Source organism: Aulonocara sp. 'chitande type north' Nkhata Bay, linkage group LG23 (assembly GCF_057382095.1).
Source record: "Aulonocara sp. 'chitande type north' Nkhata Bay isolate Kocher_YH1m ecotype deep benthic linkage group LG23, A_spYH_male_GT1.1, whole genome shotgun sequence".
NCBI lineage: Eukaryota > Metazoa > Chordata > Actinopteri > Cichliformes > Cichlidae > Aulonocara > Aulonocara sp. 'chitande type north' Nkhata Bay.
The window spans coordinates 17,450,935-17,477,227 of NC_141365.1; the positions used below are offsets into that span (position 1 = coordinate 17,450,935).

Consider the following 26,293-nt stretch of genomic DNA (forward strand, 5'->3'; position numbering starts at 1 on the left):
GGTTACTTGTATGTATATTCTTCTTGGATGGTCTTCTAAATTTGTAGCTTTTTGTTGTCCTGCTTTACAATGTGATCACTAGTCAAAGGTCCAAAGTGGGGGTGTAATCAAAAGCTTTCTGTATATTCTCCCCCTGAAGGGAGGAATATGAAATCGGTTCCTTTTCTTTGTCTGTCTGTCTGTTGGGAGTCTAGGATCCACAGTTTTCAAGATATCATGTTCAAATGTTCTCTGAAGGAAGATACCAATAAAAGCTCGGGCTGATTTAATTTAGGTGAAAACTAGGTCAAGGTCACGTCCTTATCGCGCTTGTTTGATTTGTATCTGTAGTCAGATCTGGTTACTTACAACCACAACTATGATGGAAGGCCACAGTGACAGTGTCGACTGCTGTCTGGTTGGTTAGTTATATTGACCTTGTCAGAACAGCTGATTTTATATTTCACAAAAGGCTAAAATATTTAATCAGTGTGACCATTGCAGTCCCTTGATAGCTTCTTAACCGGTGCTTGAGCTAGCGACCCAGAATTGCGCTCCGGCACCTGCAATTAAAAAGTAATTAAATCTAATACATAATAAATACAAAGTAAGTTCATTTTTCATGTGCTGCAGCCTTTTGTTCCTTCCAGTTGATGGCATGGCACTCAATAACTAAAAGAGTAATGTCATTCCACAGCCTCCCCGGTGCACACTGCAGACATCCCTTTTTCCTTCTCAGTAGATGTCAGTCGGAGTAGTTGTGAAAAAGAAAGTTTTCACAGGACTGTGTGCCATCCATGGAAGTAGACCCCATTATCCAAACATCTGTAGGTCCATGTCTGTTATCAGTCTCTCTCACATGGTTGAAGATGAATTTTGATCTCCTTTGCTCTACAATGTTACTTCAAGTTCATTCAGGTTTGTTTGGATTCATTTATGCACAGCTCTGTCATGTAAGTTCCTGCCACAGCATTTTGGGTTTAAGGTCTGGACTTATCTAATCTGTCCCATTGCTACACTTTGATTCTTTTTTTTTAAACATAGTGCTGGTGCGCTTGACTTCTTTGTTCTTTTGTGTCACTCATTTTCAGCTAAGCTTTAGTTGTTGAACAGATACTTTGGTTTACAGAGGAGTTCATGGTGCACACAGTGACTGCAAGATGCCTGTGGCCACAAAACAAGCCCACATCATCGCCTCCTGACAGTTGAGCTGAGTAGTATTTGAGATTTAGCTTGTTGGTTTGTGCAATTTCTCAGAGCACGGTCTGACCTTGGGGTGAATTTTCTGGGAGGTCCACTCATGGGAGGTTTGTGGCATTGTGCTAATACCTGAGCAGGCTAGACCAACAAACTGTCAAAACTTCTACTTTTATAGAGGTGGTCACATTTGCTGATGCATTTGATCAGAAGCACATAGCTGGTACTTACCTTCTTAAATCTTAAGGCAGCAGTACGGGTGTACTAGTGGACTGCATAGACCCGTGAAAAGTTTCTTTTTCATTTAACTGCATAACAGAGAACTGAGTTGCTTTTTATTTTTTTGAGAAGTGTAGATTAATTTAAAATTTCAAATGTGCAAATTTCAACACTTCAAACAGATCAAGAAATATTAGAAACATAAGCTGATTATTTGCCAAATTGCACACAAACAAACTCTGGAACTGTTTTTTTTCCTCAAGAAAGTTGAAGAAAACAGATTCTTTTCAAAGGTAAGGCCTGCTTAGCAAGTGAAATTTGATCAAGTTCAAATTTAAGACATAGATGTAATATTACAAATGCAATGTTCTGGGTTTTTTTTTTAAATAATTTCGATTTGATCTGTACATGATATGTTAATTATTTTTTGATATTTTGAAATATTTTTGAAAACAGATTAAATGACATTGATTTTATGTCACTCATGAAGGTTATATATTAGTGAACTCAGCTGGTTTAATCTAGAAAGAGCAGCACAGGATAGCTCCAGTGCAGAACATACTACAAGTCACAAATGAATTTGTTCATGAATCAGTTTAAACCGCCATACAGGATCCTAGTTTGCCAACACACCAAACCTGCCTCACTAACTTCTCTTCTTGACTAACATTAGTCTAATCACTATTAAATGAAGCTTAGCCTAATTTCAATAAGGAACATCTGTAATCACTGGTCTTCCTGCTTTCTTGGTTGTTATGCTGCTTTTCTGTTCTTTACATGACTACTGGTTTCCCACACTGTCAATCGCAATACTGACATCGTTACCCTAGTCCAATGATCTTCTCGTCTACCTGTGAGCCAATCAGCCTCCGCTTCACATGGTTTAAATCTATGCTCTCCATCACTCTCCCTTTCGGACTCTTTCGTGCAAACCACCTTCTCCTCATCTCCAGTGAGAGGTGTAAGGGGCCCATCCGGGACTCCTAGTATTACTTGAATATATTTGGATGTAGTATTGTAGGGTCAACCTTACAATATAAAGTGGCTGTTGTTGTGATTTGTTGCTGTATAAATAACATTGAATTGAATTGAACTTGAAGTGGAGAGTAGTGGACCCAAATCCAGACAAACGAAACGTGGACAAAACAGGAATCTTAACGAGATTAAGGGCGAGACGTTTATTGTGGCTGATAAAGACTACAAAACAAAGGGTGAGGCAAAACAATTCGACACTAAACTAAACCCAAACTGGGAAAACTAGAAAATATATGTGACAACTTTAAACATGAAAACCTGGGGTGGATATGAGGAAACCTGGAGACATCGCGTGACAACGAATAACAGAAAACTGACACGCTAAATACACAGAGAGGAGACGAGGGGAGTGGAAAGACATGGGGAACATAGCTGATACGAATGAAGATGACGCCAGAGGGGAAGCAAAATTAAACACATTGAACATGGAACACGAGACTGTCACAATAAAACAGGAAACATAAAGATGCAGACCTAAGACACACAGAGGGGAGGTGAACTTAACACTGAAGACATGACAGACTCACATGGGCGACACGGGAGTGAGACAAACACACAACCTCAGGGAATAAATCATAATGAAGGCAAACCACAAAACTCAAATATATCAGAATATAATACATGACTAAACTGTGTTTAAACAGGATCTAAATCATCATGATACCAAGATAATACACAATTAGCTCAGGATGCTGAGTGAAAAGACCCAGCACCCTGATGGAACCAAAACACCCTACTCCCAAGCTTTCAAATAAATCGAACAAAGAAACAAGCCAACGAAAGTCAACTTCTCCATGGTTTAACATGTATGATTTGATACTAAGATCACTAAAGGAGACAAGTCTAATTTATTTTATCTGGGGAAAAATGATTTTCTTGGTTTTTTTTTTACATAAATCATGGAAAGGATAATCATTTTGATTTTCAATTTTATATAAAGTGTATATACCAAGTTAGGTACTTGTATCCATCTGTGAATGATTTATCCGTAATGTTATCTTGTGCATGAAGAGGCTTGTGCAGTTCAAATTCAGGTTTGTGCCAACACTACTGGCGAAGTTATAAGAACTTGTTGACTTCACATACTTTTCCGATTTATTATATTCAAACTTTTCCAGGAGAAGGTATGTGCCTTATTAAGAAGTTGTTTAAATGTGTGGTCCAGTTTATATGATGCATTTGTGTGTTTCTAATACAACATTGTAGTTTCCTTTCATATTATCAGAGGAGGTCTAAATGAAAATGAGCTTCGTTTGAAGTTAAAAGAGGTCTCTTGGCCATTTGAATGGACTTTTGAATCCGTAGCTAGCTTCAGCTCCTCAGCTTCTATCGACTGCAGTATTGAATCATGATGAATAAATAAACAAATAGCATAGGGTACATGAGTAAATTTTTATCCTGCACTGCACAACCAATCTTGTGAGGATTGACGAAAAGCTAGTGAGGATAAACTTTTCTGAATGTTAGAATTATTATACCTAAAACTGCAAAATAAAACCTACAACTCATACAGAAGCTGCTTGTGAAGCCGATGTAAAAAGAGACACTTAAAGCGCTAAAAACAAACCAAAAAAACCCCTCGGTTTACGGAGTAGTTATCCTTGATGAGCATTGGAAATCCCACCACCAGTAGAAGGGTGTTAACGAGTGTACCTGCACCTATGTGCTCCTTGTGTCATCTAATTTTGGACTGAGTTACAACTTCAAGAGGACAAAAGTTTGAGTTCAGCCAACTGGTTGGAATGAGAGGGATGGAAAAAAAATACATCATTACAGTTTTCTATAGTTTAGAAGAAAAAGGAATCCAAACAGTGAAGTAACACATATGGGATAGTAAGTAAAGTTTTCACACAAAAACAGCACCTTAAATGGCTCCCAGGAGTCACAGGGAATCGTTGGGTTGTTGGGTTGCCAACAAACACCTTTGAGGAAGAACTTTGCAAAAGTGGGGGAAGAATTTCAACAGGACGGGGGAAAAAAAGTAAAAGAAAAGAAAAAGAAATGAAGTGAGGCCATGTACTTGGAATCTTAGGGTGAGAGAGGAGCCAGGAGACAACAGACAATAAAAAGTGAGCAGGTTGGTGGGGTCAGTAACTACAGGTCAGAAAACGTCAGCCCACAGAGCCAAAGGTGCATGCAGAAATGTGCAGGGCGAGGGCAAAGTAGAACAAGTACAGTCTAGTGGAGAGAAAACAAGTTCTCACTGATAGTCACATACAAAATATAAATATAAAGTAAAGAAGAGGATGCTAGTTTGCTGGATAACAGCACCACCTCTGCAAAGCAAAATTAGTCTTAAACATTTTTACTAGGCAAGAAATTCAATGAATTAACGTTTAATTCTGTAATATTGAGAAACTCTGCTGAGACTACTTATGTTAGGATTTGTTAGTATATAAAGTTCTTTAATGTAATAACATTTTTTCTGCTATTTAAAAAACAAAACACAAAAAACAAAAGAATAATGCACGTTAAGACGGAAACGACATTAAGGTTAGCCAATCCAAAAGTAATTTGGTGGTTTGTATAACTGCACCAGCTCCTATAAGAGGTTTTCTGCTGCAGAGGACAAGTTAGTCTTACCAGCTTCAGAACAAGAACCACATTTAATGCTTACCAGAGTTAAAGAAGCAGCAACAATAACATCAAATGTTGGGAGAGACAGAAATCAGAACTTTATGACCAAAATGCTGAAAAACAATCCAATACTGAAAATCTGTCAATAAGTAGTTAATACAAGATTATGTAAAAAGCTTCAGGAGCTGAAACATGAAGCTGTTCAGAGAATAAACATAGTGCACAGCTGACTTACCCACTTACAAAGGTATCGAAGCAAAAGGATGCTAATTTGAAGAACCTGTGTGTGTTACAGTATTACAAATGCTGACAGGGTCTCTCTTATCCAAAATGAAATGAGATTAGACTATCCGTGATAAAGTATCTTTCCTGTAATCCCTTACTGTCGCTGCTCTATTCATCAGCAAATTTGAATTCCTGGATTTGGCCTCCGGAGTTGCCACGTGTTCCAAATGTTTCCCAGGCATAGTGGGAACTGTTTAGATGAGTCATTGCTATGCAGGCTACAGGCCATTGTGTTCAAACAGGTGTAACCTACAAGCTTGTTCTTTGCCTGCCAGGATTTTCTGAATAAGCTAGTGATTGAACCACTTTCATTCAGCTGCACTGGGCCACCACTACAATCAATGTGTACAGTTTTGGGATATTTCTCATGATCACACGCACAATGAAGAGTTCTGCACGCTAAACAGGTGACATTTAATAAAGGCCTCTCTAATTATCTGTTTAATGACAGCTCACCAGAAGACCTTTTCAAATGAAGTCATGAATTTAAATAACTCCAGGGTATATATACCAAGCAATGTGACTGCCTCATTGCTAGCTAGTGGTTGAGGAAAAAAACTTTTAAACAAATAAACTAATGGAGTGACAAAACTTAAAAGTCCAGACAGAAAAAAGAGACACAATGAGAGGAGTCAAAATGGCAGGAATTTAATTAGACATCCTTGGTTGGATGTACCAAAGTGATGTCAATACAATATTTGTACACTGTATTTTTTTTGTTCTGCGTGTGAATTTTATGCACTCTGTCATATGGACTTTATGGTTTTAATGACCACTTATGTTGAGTTGAGTTCACAATTTGGCTGCACCTACCAGTGATGGAGGGCAGAGCATTTGATTGTTCACTTCATCATCTTTAATAAAAAAGTTAACTTGTTAATACAGAATCAACATTTCTGCTCATGCCATAAAGTTTTCACAAAAAACAAAGGAAAAATCAAAAATGCAGAAACCCAACTTCCAACAACTAAAAGAGGGCGACAGAAGGCACATGCAGACAAACAGGGAGGCACATTTTGGAAAAGGATGTGTAAAAGAAACACACTTTCATTTCAGGATAGAACACAATAAACTTGTTTCGAGTATTGCTCACATGAGCTTTGCTCAAGTAGTTTTTCATCCCTGTGGAATTTTTGACCACTAATAATGCCTTACAGCAGTGTTTAACCAGTTTTTTTTTTATCATCTTGTAAACCAACAAATGTGCAAACCACATATTCCTACTAGTGGAGTCGACTGATAACAGCTGGCAAAAATGCTACGCAAAGACCTCAACGGCATTTTTTGTGAACAAAGGCAGGAAAGAACACTGCCGGTCAACAAATACGCATATTTCTAACTATTCAAAAATTCCAGTTTGCAAAGACTTCATCAATAGGGAAACTTTATCACACACAACTTTCTTTTTTAATGAGAAAATGCCATCTAGTATCATTGATAAGTGGTATGTGATGCTGGAGCGCACAGCAAATGCAATGGCTTGGCTGTATCTGGGGAGCTGAGTAGGTATGTGAGAACATTCAAACTAAACCACGCTAACAAGGAGGTAGGAGGACCAACTGTGCCATCGGTGATGTGGAGGAGGCAACTGTGAGTGAGCCAAAGGTGGAAAAGGTTTCTGAGAAGAATGTTGTTCCAGTCATCTCCAAGTTTGCTTAGCTTAGATTTAAGACCTTTTAATGCCATGTGGAATAAATAATAAACTTTAACAATGTAAAAAGGCAAAGAAATGAACTGGTGACCCATAAAAACACAGAGAAAACAGCCACATTGATATAGGATGAAACTTCTAATGTCAAACAATTAATTAAAATATATTCAAGATTGTGGAGATTTAATTATGTAACATAATCTTGCAGGTCTTGAAACTGAAAGCATCGGTATCCTGGGGGTGCATTGGCTAACGGTAAATGGAATGCTTATACCTCCTTACACCAATGTTGCAACTCTGAAGCAATAACTCTTCTCCTACCTGTACACTCCAGGCGGTGTCTGTGGGATGATGAAGCTCTTCTCCAGGTCACGGAGTACATCATTCAGCATCCGCACGTGGGAGGGGTCACGCTCTTTTGGGTCATTTGCCGGCCGCATAGTTTCTGACTGGAAGAAAGCTGCATGGTCTCTGAGAGCGGAGGCTGAGGAAAGCAAGGGCAGCGATAGTGCACTCTTGTCTAGACGGATATGTACAAAAAGAAAGAAAGAAAAACAACAGGAACAATGGATGAAAAAGAATATCGCGTTTAAGCTATGCCCACAAAAAAATATTAGCCTAAAAAGAGAGACGATATGGAGTCACTAGGTTGTGGTTTGAAAGTTTGAGAACCAAAATCTCGGAGTAAATGTCTCAACAAGACCTGTGAAATGAACAATTTACACCTTAAGGGCTGTTTCAGGACTGGACTGCCTGTAACAAGGACCAAATCACTATCTTATAAGCCACATCACATTTGAAGGTGATCTTATGTATAAAATACAGACAAAATTAATGCATGGCAACACAAGTTTACATCACATGTCAAAGCATAAACCCCATGGGTCAGCTGTCAGGATCGACACGGTATCAAATATAACACAATAAAACACTGCGGTGCATTGTCTGGAGTCTCGTGCATGTCAGATGCCCTTGCTGGGAACAGCAGCCTTTGCAGTATTAGCTGGAGCAAAATAAGTGGTGCAATCATAGATTTTCATAAAACTGCACGTGTGAGTGGTCAGAACAGGGCTTCCATGGAGCAATCTAAAAATAACAGCAGCACTGGAAATCAGAAATTCACAAAGACCTTGAAAGTCAAAATAAGGCAAGGTTTTTGATTTTAATGAGCAGAGTCAGAGGTTTGTCTGATTGCACCTTATAGCCAGAATCAGATGGGAAATTGCCCTGTTATAACCGGTGCCTTCTTCAGCATATACCACAATAATAGAAGTCATTTAGGGATAAACTTAAACCACATATTAAACTGATACAGCTCATGGACGGATGAAAGAAGAGTCATGAAATACTTCTCTAAATAGTTAAAGCTGCTAGCCTTTGCATGCTGTTTTCACAAGTTTAAAGATCAGGAATGAGCTGCGTCACATGCTCAGATGCTGCTGGTCACGTCTATGCATTGCGGATATCAGCTGCGGGTATTAGAAAAATCAGAAATCAGTTATTTTCTTATTTTATCTAATCAATAGAAAATTATTACTTCTTCTTCTCATAGCATAGCAAAAAGTTTAGACCATACATCTGTTCCCTATCTGGCTTCAAAATTAGTTTGTGACCTGAGCAGTCTCTCTTTTAAACCTTCCACCAACTGGGCACTAAACACACTAAATTAAACAGATTCCCCCTATCGAGCTAACGCGCATACATATCCAGTAACGATGCAATGTTGTCCTCATTAGGCTGTCAACACAAAGCAGGCTTGTTTTACAGTACATTTGGCACCGCAAATCAATTACCTTTCATTTACAGTTAATTGCCTTGTATTCTTGGCTCTATTAAATGATATCTGGCTGGATTCAATGGGCCTGTTTTGGAAAGGCTGAAATCTGCCATGCAACTGTTTGCATGAGGACAAAGGTTCTTGTTCAGGTGTTCAGCTCTTAATGGTCAACTGTCAGTTAGCAATAAGCAGTACACAGCAGTAAGCACAGCAGTAACACTGTTGCCAAATAGCGACTGAGGAAAATACAGAGGTCATTTTTAATTTGTTCTATTATACGAGCTGATTATGTCCTTTATGCTTTCCATGTTTGCATATGTAGAAAAACAATGATGACCCATGCATTCCAGAGGAAACACAAAACTTCATTGTTAACATTTCCATTAAAGAATAACAATAAAATAAACCACTGCAAGATTTGCTATTTTTGATACTTATACATAAGTATTCTCATATGGTTACTATTACTATTGGTATTATGCTGTTTTGCTCCAGACCTGTTATGACAGACATCTAAAAAAGAAAAACGAAAAAAGAAAACAACTGGGCAGGGGTGAGCTTAAGCTAGAATTACCCTAATTTACCATTAATCTAAAGGGGATCTATCTGGCGATTGCGGACTTCACTGAACCCATAAAAGGAGATGAAAGATACAGACATCGTGCAAGGTTCAGCTGTATGAAAGTTGTTCCTGGATTCGGAGAATGTGAAGAGCTGACTGCCTGGGATGACAGAAGAGAGAAGGGCAGACTTCTTGAGGATTATGTGTTATTATTCTAAAGAACAGCATAAACTAATGCCTTCCAAGATATTAATCGACAGACCTTCCCGCGTGTTTGTGCTCCTTCAGATAAGAGTGTGTCACAGTAGGTTTGAGAACAGAGCGTGACTCATTGCAGAGGAGAGTGGAAGACAGAGGGGACAAAAATAGACAACGAGCGCAGTTCTCTCCTACAAATTTAAATGGCTCTGGCTTCTCGCAGCCAGCTGGGACTCATGAAATATTGTTTGATTGTTGTAATCCATCACATCTTTTGACACACAGGGACGTGTGTGAGTGTGTTTGTGTTTGGGTATACAGTTGGGACATGGCCTCATGCGATGACAGAGGCAGAGAGAAGAAGTAAAGGAAAGAGCTTTAAAGTGATGTTTTTTTTCAACATTCATTTATATCAGAATCTACAAATATTCAGGGAAATTATTCTCATTTTCACGTATTCTTCAAGAATTATGGCTTTCTGATTTTGCATTTGTCTTTATTTAGTTTTTAATTAAAGTGTTTTATGTCTGTTGCTGTTTTTTGAAATTACACTTGCATTAGGACCAAGTAGGTAATATAACTAAACCTACATTACCTTCCTGTGTTCTGTCAAAGATACCAAGTATCAAACTGTATCAGTATCAAGCTTTGTTACTAAAACTCTGTATACATAATAACTAAAATGTAAATTTTCTTTCTGTCAGGTTTGTAAACCAGTGGATATTCTTTAGTGCTTCCTTATAAGTATTAATTATTGAGCTCACATGAAGAAAGATAATATCTGCTCCCAGTCGGAGGTTGAAGTGGACACTCTCTTAACTAGCTGCATGTTTTTTTTTAAATCTCAGAAGAGGTAGTGTAATGTACCTTTCAGCGCTGTAAAGATTTTCAGTTGTACCAGAGCTGTCATTTTATTTATAGCTCTTATAGCGTCAATAAAATATTCATCATAGGGTGTATCTGTAAGGGATTACTGGTGTCTTATCTCAGTCATCGTCACCAAATGTCACCAATAGACTGAAACCTCTGAAAGGAAACAGTAAAGGAGCACATGTAATGACACGTGGAAATGATGACAAAGAGAAACTACACAAAAAATAAAATAAATGACAGCTACAAGGTCATTTTTAAACCCCTTAAGCCCACCAAGGTTTATGCCATATTTCACAATCTTACAGCAAGTCATCCAAATCTGCACCAAGATGCTCCACCTTATGTTCATGAAATCCACAAATACATACACAAAACAACACTAATAACACTGTGCTGTGTATATATAAAGACATTACTTATATACTGTATATTGTGGAACCTTTTATAATATAATTTTCCATATCAATCTCTTTGCATTTAATTTATTTTTTGTGTGTGTGGAAAAAAAACACCACTTTGTTCATTGGAAGGGTGAAAAAAAAGTGTAAAGCACACAGCAACTCAAATAAATACATTGTAAATAAAAAACATTCAGCTGCGCACACAGTCTTGTTGCTGTGGCATTTGTGTCTTCCAATAGTTCACACAATTTGGAAAGAAAGGCTGTGTGGTTTCAAATAATGATTTAGAATATATATCTACCATGTCATGTCATGTCATGTCAATTCAGTTCGGCTCTGGTATATTGAGAACATGAACTGCAATTAATCCACAAGCAGTTCCCTTTTTACAGATAAATTACATGTTAAATCTCAAACATTTTCAAGCTCTTCTTTTCAAACTTTCACTCATTATTCAATTAATAACTAACTACTGAGCACACAAAGATAGCTCATCGTCGTATTCACAAAGCCTCAGAGCACATAGGTGATGTTCATGTCACATGACTGTGGAGGACTACAGGACGCCTAAAACTCAGAGGGTCGTGTCAGGTTGCAACAGATTTGACGTCTGTTTCACTTTTCCAGAAAATAAAACTAAAAGAAATCTGATTTGTTTTCAATATAAGCATGATAAGTCATAAAATAACTATCAGATTGCATCAAATGTTGCAATCAAATTCTGCACAGAATTGAAGAATCATTTCTTCCTTTTAACTAAATCCCCCAACTCTTTGAGTACTTCATCTCAATCTTTTAAAATTTCTTTTCTTTTTTCCATTCAAAATCATGTGGCTATGACTGTGTTGCCAGTGCCACCAGGCACACAAACGGAGACACCACCAACACATTCGCTACCTTCTCCAACTCACCCTACGCCTCTCTACCACCTGCACTTAACACCGACTGTGACAATGAGAAAATGTGCTTCTTTTGGTTATTATTAGAATTTAGATACTGAATATATGATTTTATTAGCTCTGTATGTGTCTAAATAACATGCTGTGCAGATGAAAGTGGTTAGTGTCCACCTGATTTCACCAGAGGACATTATGATAGCATCCAGCAAAGCATACCTCATGCCTGCTATTTTCTGCATGAACAACACATACTCCTAATCCGGTCGTTAAGTGATGACGTGACGAATCCTACTTCCGGGTCTAAAGTAGTAGCGTTTAATATGGCTTTTGTGTTGTTAACATGTTTAATGTTATGTATTTTCTTCTATTTAATCTCAAAAAGCTCCTAAAACAGTCAGTGATCACTGTTGACCTCCCTTGGCTTTTATTACCACTAATCATTTATTTAAGCTCAGTTTTTAAAACCTTAGGATGTAACTACAGCCCAGCCCATGCAGCAGTATATGAATGACTAACCTCGTATTGTGGATGGATTATCTCAGTTGTTCTCCTGGCTGAAGTTTGGTCCTTTTACAGCATCCTGCCATGCGATTACACTCACGTTAACTTTTATTGAGTGGAAAAAAAGTTAGCTTGTTTATATTATGCTAACATAGCTGTGTCACTAGCGGTCACGTAGCACATCATTATATACCAGCTAGCCAAACTTCAGTAACCCTACAAACGTCACTGCTGTTTAGTTTTCTGTCTTCATTTATGTTGGAAGTGATAACAGAGCTGTACGTTTTAATTTGTTTCCAAAACCCCGCAGTCAGGACATGCTATATTGTATTTAGATAGAAGCTAGCGAGCTAACTTCCTGCTAACTTCTAACTCCGTTAAATGTCATAAATTCCATTTTCATGGATGCCTGGATGTTAAACTCAATTGTTACACCTGGTAGAGCAGAACGCTGATCATTTTATTAAAGATGAAAGACAGTTTTTCAACTCTCAGTAATGCCATAGTGATCGTTTGATATATGGACCTGCAGCGGAGTTTAGGCCCAGACACGGCTAGTGACGTTAGACTTAACAACATAGTGGTTAATGATGAGGTGAAATGAGGTTAAAAAATTGAAGACTTGAGGCATCAACATAGTTTTATAAACCATTTTTGTCTTTGCAGAAAAATGTTGGCCGAATTCATTTATGCAAGGCTGAACAGACATTATTCTTCTCAAGGCCTTCTGACTGTGAAGCCATCCTGATAAAGTGGAGAATAAGAGTGTCCTTATGGTGACGGGCAAGTGCGTGGAACTGAAAGCACACAGAGCAGTAAATATGTTCTGTAACTGGCTTGAGAATAGAAATTTTTTTAGTGAAAGAAAACTTTGATGTTTTGTTAATATTAGTGGCTGTGGTGTCCTTGGTGATCACTGATTGGAAAGTTAGAATGTAACTCTCTGTCCATTTAACGTTCTTTCACTGATTACAAGCAGAGCCCTGAGTGTTTCACAGCTAAATGTTCATTAAAGTACTTTTTTAGAATGTGTTCAAATTGAATGTCCATTAAAGCCAAGGTCAGTCCACGACAAATTCTGAAAGAAACTTTCCTCCTCTCTGTTAATCATATAGTGGATCAACCTCTTGTGCAAGTGCAACAAAGAATCCATTACAAGTGGATTTTTAATTTTTGGCTACGAATCGGAATTAATTAGCAGCTCAAACCTTGTACAATCAAAGCTGCAAGACAAAGTGTTTAGCAATGTCATTTGGAGTTTGTGTTTTTGCTCTAAAGCAGAGGAATCTGGGAAATGATAACTAAATTTCCATAACTGAGCAAAGTCAAAGACATACATGAAGAAATATACATGCCTTTGGAACAGGAGTCACAAGTTCCATTCCCACCTGGGATGTCTGTATGCAGTAAGGGTGCTCGGGCGTTGCCCGCATTGACAAGGTCCACGTCAGGTATTGAGGAACCAGGGCACCCTGATGAGAAGAGGGCATCGGTGGGCAAGAGACGAAAATAGGGGGCTGTTGGAATGCTACTAAGCAAGTAACCCCAGCAGAAGGGGGTACAAGAATAGGAGCATTACTCCAGCAGATCCCAGGAACAACATCTGAGATCTCTGACCAGAAGAGCGCAGTCCTATGAACAGCTAAGATACTGCACAGGACCCTCAAGGACCCCATCATCATGGTTTGATATGCCATGATGATTGTTGACAGCGCAGATGAAGAATGATTTTTATTATTATTATTTTTCTGGAGTTTGGACTGGACACATGAATATTGGTTACATGGCTTTGGTTACATATTTGATTAGAAATATGACACATTTGCAACGTTTGCACTGAGCCTCATGTCCCCCTACTGATGATAAAATGTGATATTGCTTAGACCTGAGCAAAGTCCTTGGGCACTTGCAGATGTGGAAGTCTACCATGGTAACTAACTCAGTGTGTGCTAAGCAAGTAGCCCCCCACTTATTTAGACCACCATTGGCTTGAACTGAACTACAGACTGTCATATCCCCAAAACATTAAAAATCTTCTGTATAGTTAAGGTTTTACTTCGTAGTTGAAATGTTGGAAGTTTCAGAGTGGAGAAACGCAGCAGAATAAAGCCTCATTTACGTAATTCTTCACATGCTTAATTTCACAGTTTTAAGCCCTAAATTCATATATGATTGCACTGTCATCAAGAATGTGGGGATATTGTTATCTTGCCAGAGAGACTAGATGGTTAGCACTGTGTAGACTGATGAGATGATAGATAGGAATATACTCACCAGTGGGATTTTCAAGGATAGAAGGGAGCCATCATAAAAAGCCACCATTATATATACTGAAGTCAGAGCTTCATAATAGTGGTTACCTTCTCTCTTTACTCTATCTCCAGACTTAAATGTAATTATAGAGTGAAAGGAAGCTATTTGGCTTTGCCACTGATATGCCTAATTAATCCTGAAAATGTACAATGGATTTTAAGTGTCAGTCAGGTATAAGGTGTAATTCCTTCATAGACACACACATTTAGTTTGATTTCCTCAGTGTATACTAGTAATTCTCAGTGCTGAAATTAGAAATGATCTACCTATCTTTGAGCACTGCTGTTGAGGACCAAAGGAAGCCTTGATACTGGGCGCTATCTGAACAGTAAATTAATGGAGATTTATGTCAGATCAGACTAGACCAAAGGCAGTTTTGTATAAAGGGAGAAAAAAGGAGCATAGTGATTAAAAAAAAGTTGAACAAAACGTGTTGGGTGGGGGGTTCAATTAGCTCTGGTTGTTTGATCTGAGTACCCTCCATAACTGCCAGTCATGAATACTGCTGTGCTCCATGCTGGCTGTGAAGAATCCATTAAATATCACTGGTCCTTTGCTGCAGGGGGCTGCTAAAACACCCAGAAACTCACTCACACAGCCATTTCACATCCCCTAAATGTGCTCACAGTGAGCATTTAGAAAACTCAAAAAAAACCAAACAAAAACAACCAACAGCACGAGTTACCAACCATTTAGCCTATACATAAAGAAAGACACAACAAATGTCCTGATAGCACACTCGAAATAATAATCACTAACAGTACTCTCTCGCACAAGTGTAAAAAAACCCTTTTCATATACAAAAGCTTTCAGCAACTGCACTTTTTTCTGTCACCCCCATTTCCAGTGAATGTGAAATTCAGAACAGCACTTTATTGTGGCTCCTGCTCTCTTAGTCTTGTTAATAGCCTGTTTACTTCTACTTTGCTTCGCTTCTGTCAGTCAATGGCTACAACCAGGGAAAACCTACAAAACCACGAAGCAGCAACAAAAAAGCAGAACCAAGTAACATGACTTCAGTCTGCTTGTCTATCAGTCTCCTCTTCTTTATTTCAGTAACACGTACACACACGCTGACTTAGCTGTTTATTGAGCTAACATTTTAGTGTTTTCTGTTTGGCCTTTTTCCTCATCTAACTGTACATTTGTTGTTTAAAATATAACCAGTTTTCAAATGTTGAAACAAGTTTAGCAACAGCGGTGGCAGCAAAGAATCATCATAGTTTGTTGTTAGGAAACCATCACACATGCTCATGTGAATTTTTAGAACTCAAAACACTTTTATTGACATGTGAAAGGCTCTCCTGGATCATGTTTCATGTCAGTTCTTCTCAATTCCTTGAAATTTCCTTTGCTGTCAGCAAATTAACATGAGCAGTAAACCTCCTCTATAAAACGCTGCTTTGCAGTAGATTGATACGTTGGCCATATGGTAACAAATGAGCCATCTTTGGAAAGGCGTCGAATTTGACAAACCAAAACAAACCAAAACAGCAGAACGACTTTGGAGCGGAACTTCGCAGCTGGGTTATGATTATGTGTTTCTATTCGATTATACGTTTCTGACTATGAGAATCAATATGAGCACAACCTAACATACAAGATATTAATTCAAATTCACTTCAAAAAACAATTTATTTATCCCCAAGGGGGTGATTAAAAAAGAACAGAGAGCATCATATGAGACATAGAACATCAAACAAATATAAAAATAAATACAAAAAGTCAATATAAGAAAAAGTCAAAATAAATGCGATCTCGGGAGGAGGGGGGGGGGGGGGGGGGGGGTTAAATGGAGTTTAAACTAACTTTAAAATGGTTATTTTTATGAGCTACTATCAGAATCAGGGGCTCAAGTGAATTGTTCCTAATCCTCTTATTTTTTTTTATCTTGGTTAAAATTATAAGGTGTTCAAATTATACTATTTACGTGCCAGCTTTATCTACAACCACTGCCATTAACCAACCCACACACAACAGCAGCCCCGCACCAGGAATTATTTATCATCATTCACTATCTGTTAACACACGCACACATCAAAAAGTATTTATTTCACTGTCCTATTCCTCCTCCTCTTCTTTCTCTCCATCTGGTGCTTCTCTGTATTTTTAAACAGCAGAGATAAGAGCCCTCTCCCACCTGTTTTCTGACTAAGCAGGAGAGGCTTGTAAAAAAAAAAAAAGCATTGAGAAAATCAGCACGTTCACCAAAGTCAAATTTATAACTTTAGGACATTTATAATGCCACCTGGAATTAAATTTAATATCAATTTAATAACCACAATAAAAAGCCCCAAATCTGTCACAGCCAGTCTCTTTCTGATTAGACACAGCTGATGAGAATAGTAAAATTACATGTAGGCATAAGGAAAGATGACACTGGATGACAGTCTAAGAACAGGGTGTCCAATTGTGTATTAAAAAAAGAGATAAAAAATAAAATAAAGCTTGTTCCAAAAATGAGTAGCAGCACTACTCTGTTTCCATTCATCCTTAGCACCGTACACAATTCAGTTGATTTATTTAATCTTTTTAAATAATCTTTAATTTATTTAATTTACCTCTTTCTCACTCATAGCATCCAAGCAAAAATAACATACAACACATAACATAAAACATAATAAATAGAAAAAAGTGTAAATAACTGCATTTAATACAAAATGTTTAAAATTAAGATATTTAATATAAATATATAGATTGTTTTTGTTTATGTTCTTGTTTTTTTGGTAGTCTAGCACAGTGATCCCCAACCCCCGGGCCTCGGACCGGTACCGGTCCGTGAGTTGTTTGGTACCGGGCCGCTAGAGTTGAGGCTCAGGAGTGAAATGTATGGTTTTCAGGGTTTTTATTGGTTTTCAGCGTTATTTTGTTATCGTTTTTATCGTTAAATCGGTTTTCCTGGGTCTTGTCACGTGTGTTATGAATAAATCAAATTTTTTTCTGTACCGGTACTAGTTTTATTTTGTTGTATTTATCCACGACACCTTAAAGTCCGGTCCGTGAAAATTATGTCGGGCATAAACCGGCCCGTGGCGCAAAAAAGGTTGGGGACTGCTGGTCTAGCAGACAGCTCCTTAACCGCCACTGACAGCAGCCTCATAGCAATCAAAGGCCACGTCCCTAATATCATATTTCAAATGTTAACCTTTGAACAAAATAGGATTATTATAATCATTATGATTAATCAGTTCACTGTAATGGGACCTCAGGCCACTAAAAATATAACAAGTGAACTTTTTGAAAAATTAGCCCCAATGCTCATAAACTTAACAAACATGTTAACATACACAGTGAATTATTCGGGTAAAGTTTTTTACTTGTATATGACTGATTTTATACAAACTTATTTGGATAATACACGCTCTATTACTTAAGTTTCTTAAGCATTTAAATAATGATGCAACTTCAGACTAACAGTGTCTTAGTGAACAGATTTGTGTTTTTGCTCTTTTTCTAATTTAACACATGATCTAATGGTCAGAGGCAGCATTCAGAATATAGCTAGCTAAACCCACAGCAGAAAATAAAAACTCCTAAATATACCTTTAGTAACCATAGTAACGGTTGCTCCATCTTTCCAACAACACATATAATTAACGAAATATTAGACTGATGACTGAAGAGCAAATAAATAAATAAATAAGAAACATGATCTACTTATCCAAACAGGTTGTTCTAATGATGGAAAAATGCCAAAGATTTGTGTTTTTTTAGAATATGGACAGAACTTAGACTGTTATAAAGTCCTACAGTAGGTTTAGAAGGATGGCTGCAGTGGGTGATATTACCTTTTTTGACAAAAAAAGATTAAGTAGGAATTGAGTAGCGAGAGTAGCCGAATTAAATATCGGAAGCTTCACGTATGAATTATATAAAACTCAACAGTCTGGACCAGCGAAACCACAGCACTTTTCTTTCAACTTTTCTTGTTCTGTGCTACTAATTGATGGTGTAATTTCCTGCTGCTGTTTGTTTCTTTGTTGGATGGTTCACCTTTTAGCTACAAAGAAATGACACTCATTTGTAGTACGGTTCTTCAGCACACCACTTATGTGCAAAGTTGCCAAGACGGTGTAGCTTTCATGCTCATAAAGTGCTTTTGAATTGAAATGACAGAGAAGAGAATCAGTGGAACAGACATATGGGTGATGAAGAAATAGACATAGGGGCTACAGGCAGGTATAATAATCAGTCATCTCTCTCTCTCAGGTTATAATCTGTCCATTAGTCTCAGATGAGGAAGCATAACCACTCAATCTAGGCATTAATGGGACAATGCTTACATACTTAGACAGAGCCACTGAACCCGAGCCACTGAGTGATTGCCTTAGTGGTACAATGAATGAGACTTGAAGTTAGAGCTACAGTACGTGTCATGAAGAGCATCTCTCCATCTCCATCTCTTTCAATCTCTGATCATAGTGTGTGAATGATTGATACACCTTGGCTTATAGATTTATTTTATCACGAGTCTGAAGAATCAGCTCGGTACAGTGTGCACCAATCAAAATGTATTCATAGAACTCACTCGGTTCGACAGCGTGCTTGTTTTCCTCATGCATAACAAAACTAACATTGCATTATTTTTTATTTTTTTATTTTTGACTTTGAGGCTGTGTGAAGGCCGCGTGCAGGGTAAATGTATTAAAGCCTTTGTTGTCCATCCTCTTTGAATAGTCATCTTAATATTCAAGGACAGTCTTTGCATGTTTGGAGACTGTGACTGAATAAGCTGATTTTGGCTCAGAAGGCCGGAGCTGTGCAGCATGCTAACCGCTGAGTATTTGACAATGTACATTTTCATGGGTTTCAATTCATCCCTTGACAAAACTGCTATGTTTTCTAGCTAACGGCACACATTTTTTAGGTTTTATAAATGCAAGTGTGTTTATGCAAGTCATACAACAGGGCCATTTAATTTAGTCAATTAATTTAGCTTCGAATTGATAGATTATTAACTTGACCTACAGTACAAGATACCTGCTCGCTCTAGCCAGATTCCACACAACATTTATTCAGTATAATCCAAAATATCCATTCCTAATGTTAATTATATCTTATAATTAGATTGCTTAGTGAATGAAATTGATTTTTTGGAATAACAGAGGATCGGCTGCATGCACAGAACAGATATTAACCTGACGATCCACAGGAAATGAAGTTTAATAAATTAAAGTAAAAAATGACCAGAGATTTCAAGGAAAAAAAAAACCTGCTTTACTGCAAATGATCTCTCAAAGTGAACGTGGAATCTGTATGAAACACCTCAGTGGTTTACTACAGTCCATTAGCCAAGGCATTACAGCCATACTGGACTGTTATGAATCTGGTGTTTACATCCATTACAGATTTCCAATTTCTTTTCAGTTTCTACACACACACACACACACACACACACACACACACACACACACACACACACACACACACACACACACACACACAGATACAGATTCAAGACCACCTTTTCGATACAAGGATATATACTGTGCTGAAAGAGGAGAACCAAGAACAGTAAGAGCAGAAGAATGAGAGGGTGCAGAAAAAGCTATGGGAGTTACAACAAAAGGACAACTCAAGAAGACTTAGTTTTCTCAGGGCTGATGTAAAAGTCTGAGAGGGATTACATTTGACACTTTACTGGATTTACAAATTAAAATAATCAAAGTCAGTATGTTGTGTAATCATGAGAGAAAGACTTTGGTTTAATCAGCTGAAACAGTTCTTCATTATTCTGCATGTCCATGTGTATGTGCCTGCATGGAGAAACATTCTGCAACTTTTTTGTTGCATGTTGAAATTGTTGTGCATCCTTATGATATCCTTTTTTCCAAATGGGGTTTAAGTTAACTTTGTAGATTGTTTTTCCTTTTAAAAAATATGAAAATCTTTTTGAGAGTCACAGTAATTAAGTAATTGGTCACTGAAATATATTAACACATATGTTCTCTGGCAGCCACATCACTGTTAATATCTTCTTCAATGGTTGCAATATGGGACCAAATTTGTATTATGTATTTAAAAAGCTATAGAAAGGTGTGGACAGAGTTTTTGTATCCTTATTGTGTCTTTCTAGGAGTTTCCCTTTGATAGCTCAAAACTTTTGGGAAGAGCATATTTAAATGAAACCTACAAATCTGATTTACTAAGGTGTGCTGCAGGCAATTTGTTGCAAATTGCATTGAAGTCAGTGCAGTAAAAAGCATGTCTTTTTTTGCGCCTGAAGTGACTGTGATAGTTGCTGCTAGGACTGTGGATTTATTTGAAATGCCAGGGGAGGATGTTGTCAGGAAAAGCATGTAACTGGTGTGGGTGGATGGCTCGGTGCTCTGAGAGCGTTGCCAAAGCTTTGGATCTGTCATGTAACTCTTTACTGAGTCCAATGTTTTAAATGCACATGCAGCTTTTTTTAAACCTTGGATATATATAACACTGAAATGTCTGTCAACTTGCAGAAATTCATGATGTGTTAAATCGATATATAATATCGACTTTCATAAATACATGCTGCCTCATAGAGGAAAACAAAAGCAATGCATGGATTTACATCCACGGCAGAGTAAGGGTAACTCATTCTAAATAATGTTTCAAGTTTGTCTGCACATCATGCAGCTCAAATTTTACACACTTATTTCAGGTTTATCACATTTATCCAGAGAAACCTATAATGCCTACCTATAAAGTCCCCTGCAAATTTTACCCTTATACCAAAAACACATGGACTCTCCTCAGCGGAGAAACACTAAAACCTGTGCTTACGCGGTATTATTTTGGTAGGTACATTATTCGCTCATTCTTTGAGTCTGATAGCGAATTTTTGCTACTCTTTACTGGCTGGCTGTGTTAGAATTTAATGCATTGTTAGTAGATCACCCACAGAACTGTCCACTCTCATCAGTGCATTTTTGAGATTGTGGTCTCAGGTAAGTCAGCCACTTAGTGAATCTGACTCTTAGTCTGTCCTGGTCAAAATTTGGACAAAAGTTACTTAATGCATTATTTCAATGAGCATCCTGACAAAGGGGTTCTGCAGTTTTGCAGTTTGAATGGTGATATTTTAGCCTGCACTGTGTGAAACTACAGAAAGCTCTGCGGTGTGTGTGTGTGTGTGTAGTAGCTGCTGTCATGGACTTCTGTGCCGATGCATAACTCATTTCCACAGATCAGCCACCTTATGCATCATTTCCTAATTTACACTCCCCAACAACCAACATGAACACTCCCACAGATACATAAAACAAAATGCTTTAAGTAGGCTATCTTTTACAGCTGCACCGCTGCAGGCCTGTGGGTCTCAACACATTGTATGAACTGGTCTTTGGCTTGTTAGCTAAACACACAGACAGCAACTGCACAATTTTGACATAAAGAGCTGAAAAGCAGACTACAGAGCCCTTTGCTTAAATATTAGCTACCTTGGATTCAGAACAAAGAAATACAGTTATTGAACTCAGATTCTTATTATTCCTAACTCATTGTTATGTCTGTCTAAAGCGGTAGATACTCAGGCATAACTGCTACTTGTTTTCAATCTGAATGATCATCTTATGCCAAATAATTAGTCTCTTTTTAAAATAAAAACCACAACTAAAAACTTTTTATTGTTATTTTTCCTTTTTCCTTTGCACACTACTATATGTGGATATGAAGAAGCAAATCTTTTTACTCATCCAGCAGACAAATATAAAGTCATATTATGATATTATCTTGCTTATGCCCACTTTTCTTCTTTGACTGTTTTGTTCTCCATAACAACTGAAAGAAATACGAAACTCTTCATCTTCAAAATGCGCCACACTTTTTTGCTACCTTTGTTTGTGTGCTTTTTAGTGGAAGTCAGTCAGTATATAGTACACCTAGCCTCATCATTCTCTCCATGCACATACCACTAGACTGTATTTTATCATCACCGCAGTTGAAAACACATGATCATCAGTGTTACCTTTGAGCTTGTTTTGAACATCCAGGGCGATGTCTAGAGGGTAAAATGGCAGCACGGGATCATTGACCAGTCGGAGAATTGCTTCTGCAGTCATCTGTGGAAACACAGCCAAACAAATGGTTTAGTAAGTTAGCTCCACTTTCTTTTTTCTTGCCATTCCCGCATTCAGACATGACACCAGCATAGGTGGATAATTTTCTCAATTAAAAAAACCCAAAACAAAACAAACAAAAAAACCAAAAAAAGAACTAAAACAGTAGTGGGCCAGTTAGGCTTTCTACTGTGCCAGTCATAAGGCTTACATGTGTGCTACACCTTTTACTAAGTAATTCTTCTGTCAGATTATGATTGCCAGTTGATTGGGTTTTTCTTTACTTTATGTTTTCCTGTCAAAGTTCTCTTGTCAAATGAATTTTAAATGAGAGATTACAGATTTGTAATGGGTGGTTGGTTGGCTGAAGTCCTTGTGACTGTCATCACTAAAAAAAAAGCTCACTTAATGACTTGTCACTTTGTATCAGTCCCATGCATATTGCTAATAGGAAGCTCCTCTACGTTTGAGCAGCTTCAGGGGCCATTATTATCTACTTATAATCACTGATGAACACAGAGTGGCACAGATAATGTAGCCATCTAATGGTTATGTGAAAACCTATGTGAAAAATTTGGTTTCCAAATGTTATTGTAAGCTAGCAAACTCAGCTAAATAGTATGGAAGCCCATTTCTGCCACTAAAAAAAAAAGTATCCATAACTCGAAATTTCGAGTTCTCTTTCTCGAAATTTCGAGTTAGCTCTGCTAGTCAGTAATCTACGTGAATGATATCATTTTCTTGTTACCCAGAAGGATATGGTGCAGATGAATGTGCATTTAAAACTGGATCACAACAAATTGGCGCTTTCGAGAGTACGTTGGCTGATAGTAATGCCATGTGATTCAGCTAATAACACAAAGATTTCATCATTTGTGAAGCCACGCTGAAAATACTCAGCAATTTGTGCAATTTGTGCATTCATGGCTGTAATACTGGTAGCTTAGCTGTAGCATTTGTAGCTGAGGGCTTCAGCTTCCGGGTAACAAGGAAATGACGTCATTCATGTAGATTACTGATTGGCAGAGCTAACTCGAAATTTTGAGAAAAGTAAGTCAAAATTTCAAGGTACTTTTCTTGAAATTTTGAGTTAATAAGTTCAAATTTCATGTTATGGATACTTTTTTTTTTTTTTTTTAGTGGCGGAAACAGCCTTCCATACAATAGAGCCCAAATAATGTATTGCATGTATTGCAAACTTTGAACTGTTACAGTTCAATGTCAACTTCCATTGATCCAGTTGACTATCTCTTCTAACTCTTACTGTCTGCTTCTGTTGGCACTTAAACCTAGAAACACTTTTCAACAGCCACCACTGAATGTGTTCACAGCAACTTAGCAGTAAGTCACCTTCTGGTGGAATGTATGTTACTGATAACATTCAAAAAAGGTAACCTCTTTTCAGGTTGGTTGCTTTCTTCTAGGATTTGGTATACATCATAGTCCTATCCAGCTGGAAAATTGCAACATGTTTTTGCTCTTTCAGTGCCTTTAAGAGTATAATCCACATTCAGCAACAACACAAAATCAAAAACAATGAAGCTTAAATGAAAGAAATGAATCACCTTCACTTTCACGCCAACATTTTAACATCAGATTTTTAACACCTTTCGGTTATGTGTGTAGAATGTAATTGGTGCTGAGGAGGATGTAAAATTTCAATGAGTCAGATCATGTCTTGTCCTTTAAGCTATTGCCAGCCACAGATCTGATTCTGCACCCAATAACCTGGTGGTCCAGATTGTAAATTAAAAATCTGACACTCTATGCAACATTGTGCTTTTCATACTGATTAGATAACAGCTGTCTTGTGAGGGAAAATAAATAATTGGGACACCTCTGGCTGCAATGTGAGCAAGCATTTATGGAGATTCCCGCTTGTTCTGGCACCCCATACTGAGAAGCATCATCCAAATTACAGAGAGTGTCTGTCTGGCTCTGCTCTCACACTGAAGTGTCTGTCATCTTGATGCAAACAGATCACTGCCACTGATTCAGCCACTCTCTTCACAGGTAGAGGACTTGGCATGGCTTCCACTTGTTTTTTATTGGGTGTATAACATCACAGTGAGCTAACCAATTACTTGGTATAACATCACAGCTGTGATTATGGATATATCGACTCTTACTCTCCACCTAGACTATATTCTTCCCACAGAAAGTAAACCCAAGTACATCCTATTTTGTATTTCACAGTGACACGTCGTAACTAGAATCACTTTTATCAGCCAAAGACATCACAAGAAAGATTTAATCTGAGCCATGTTCATTCGCACATTAAGATGCCAGATAGAGAACGCGGTCTGTTCCTCTTTTTTTTCACCTTTCTTTTTGGTGGAAAACTAAAAAAGGCACCAACCTTTTTCAAACCTGCTTTAATTTTTCTGTGTTTACTGGAGAGATGTAACAAAAAAACTAAGTGAGTGGACGGCACGGAGTGCTACCGTTCCAGGTGGAATCACATCGTGGATGTTTGATTACCATATTATTAAAGAATTTCAAATTAGCACCAGAATCTTACTGTAGATTATTTTATGTCTCTCAGCCAAAACAGATGAACTCAGTATCATTGATTATCATCTTTTAATGGCACCTTTATAAGGCTCTGTGATCCTTGGAGAAGTGTTGCGTGCATTCATGCAGGTGAAACTTTGAACTGCACCACCTAACTTAGCATTCATTTCAACCACTTCACGGAATAAAGCCTCGTTTAGCAAGTTAATAATGCAACAAGAGCAAAAAAAAGAAAAAGTTCAGAAATGATCAGAAACATGTCAAAGACTTCAAGTGGGTAATCTTGCAAAGCCAGCTGAGCATCTCTAGTATGGGAAAAACTGAAGTGGCAAAAACTCAGTAACCACCTGCACTGCCAATGGAAACTATATTTGCTTTGCAAGTTTAGTTGATGTCATGTAAGAGCAGAAAAGTCAAAAGCATTTGTGTGCACAAGACTGCATATGACTAATTCTTGGAGGCATTAAGCACCAGTGAAGATCTAAAAAGTTTTAACAGAAAGAAACTGAAAATGATTCATTTGTTTTTTTCCCCAGTTATTTGTGAGTAAAAGCTGCAAAGTTTTCTTGTTTCCAATTTTTGAGCAGAATACAATGACGGCTCCTTCTGAAATCAACAGATGGCCCAAACTGGTAGCGGCTGGTACTTAGTAATGCCAACAGAACACGAATGTATGCACCCTTTTAGTGTCGGGAGTTTATCAAACCAGTCTAAAAGTATATTTTTGACTAAGAGAGAGCTTATGACCGGAGATGCTTCAGGAGTATGAAGAACTCGCAGCACAAAGGCGGCATGTATGTATACATATATCTGTGTGTGTGTGTGATAAATATATATTATTATATATTATTGTCTGAAATGTGCTTTGAAAATAAAGTTGCCGCTTGTAAAATGTAGAAAAAGAATAGATAAGTAAAGGTCAGTATGCAATACGTCTCTCTCTCCCTGTTTGTGTGTGTCTGTGTGTTCCAGTTGACCTGTTTCATTTCTGGCCAGTGAGCCTCAAGTCTGACTCCAGTTGAGCAGACGCTTGGATGATAACCTCACTACCAGGTTCATCCGCTCAGAGGCACACATCACTCATGCAAGTGTGAACACGCCCTCTCCGGGCCCTCACAGGTTGAATGTGTTGGAGGTCAGCTTGGCTAAGACTGGATTGAGGAGGAAGGGCAGACTGCCAGAAACTACAGCTCTCTCATTCACACATCCCTTGTGTAACTTGTTAACATCAGTATTTGACTTTCATCTGAATGTTTGCCATCTTAATGGAATTGTTGGA

At 37.8% G+C, this 26,293-nt stretch overlaps 1 protein-coding gene across 1 annotated transcript in view; it reads right to left on the reverse strand.

The window, feature by feature from the left end:
• The window catches only part of naaladl2 (N-acetylated alpha-linked acidic dipeptidase like 2), a 546,561-nt gene that overhangs the window by 14,523 nt on the left and 505,745 nt on the right, over positions 1–26,293 (reverse strand). The window contains exons 17-18 of the mRNA XM_086283107.1: positions 22,410–22,503; positions 7,265–7,463 (exon numbers count right to left, since the gene is read on the reverse strand). Coding sequence (XP_086139233.1) covers positions 7,265–7,463; positions 22,410–22,503 — 293 coding nt within the window. The remainder of the gene's footprint in view (positions 1–7,264; positions 7,464–22,409; positions 22,504–26,293) is intronic.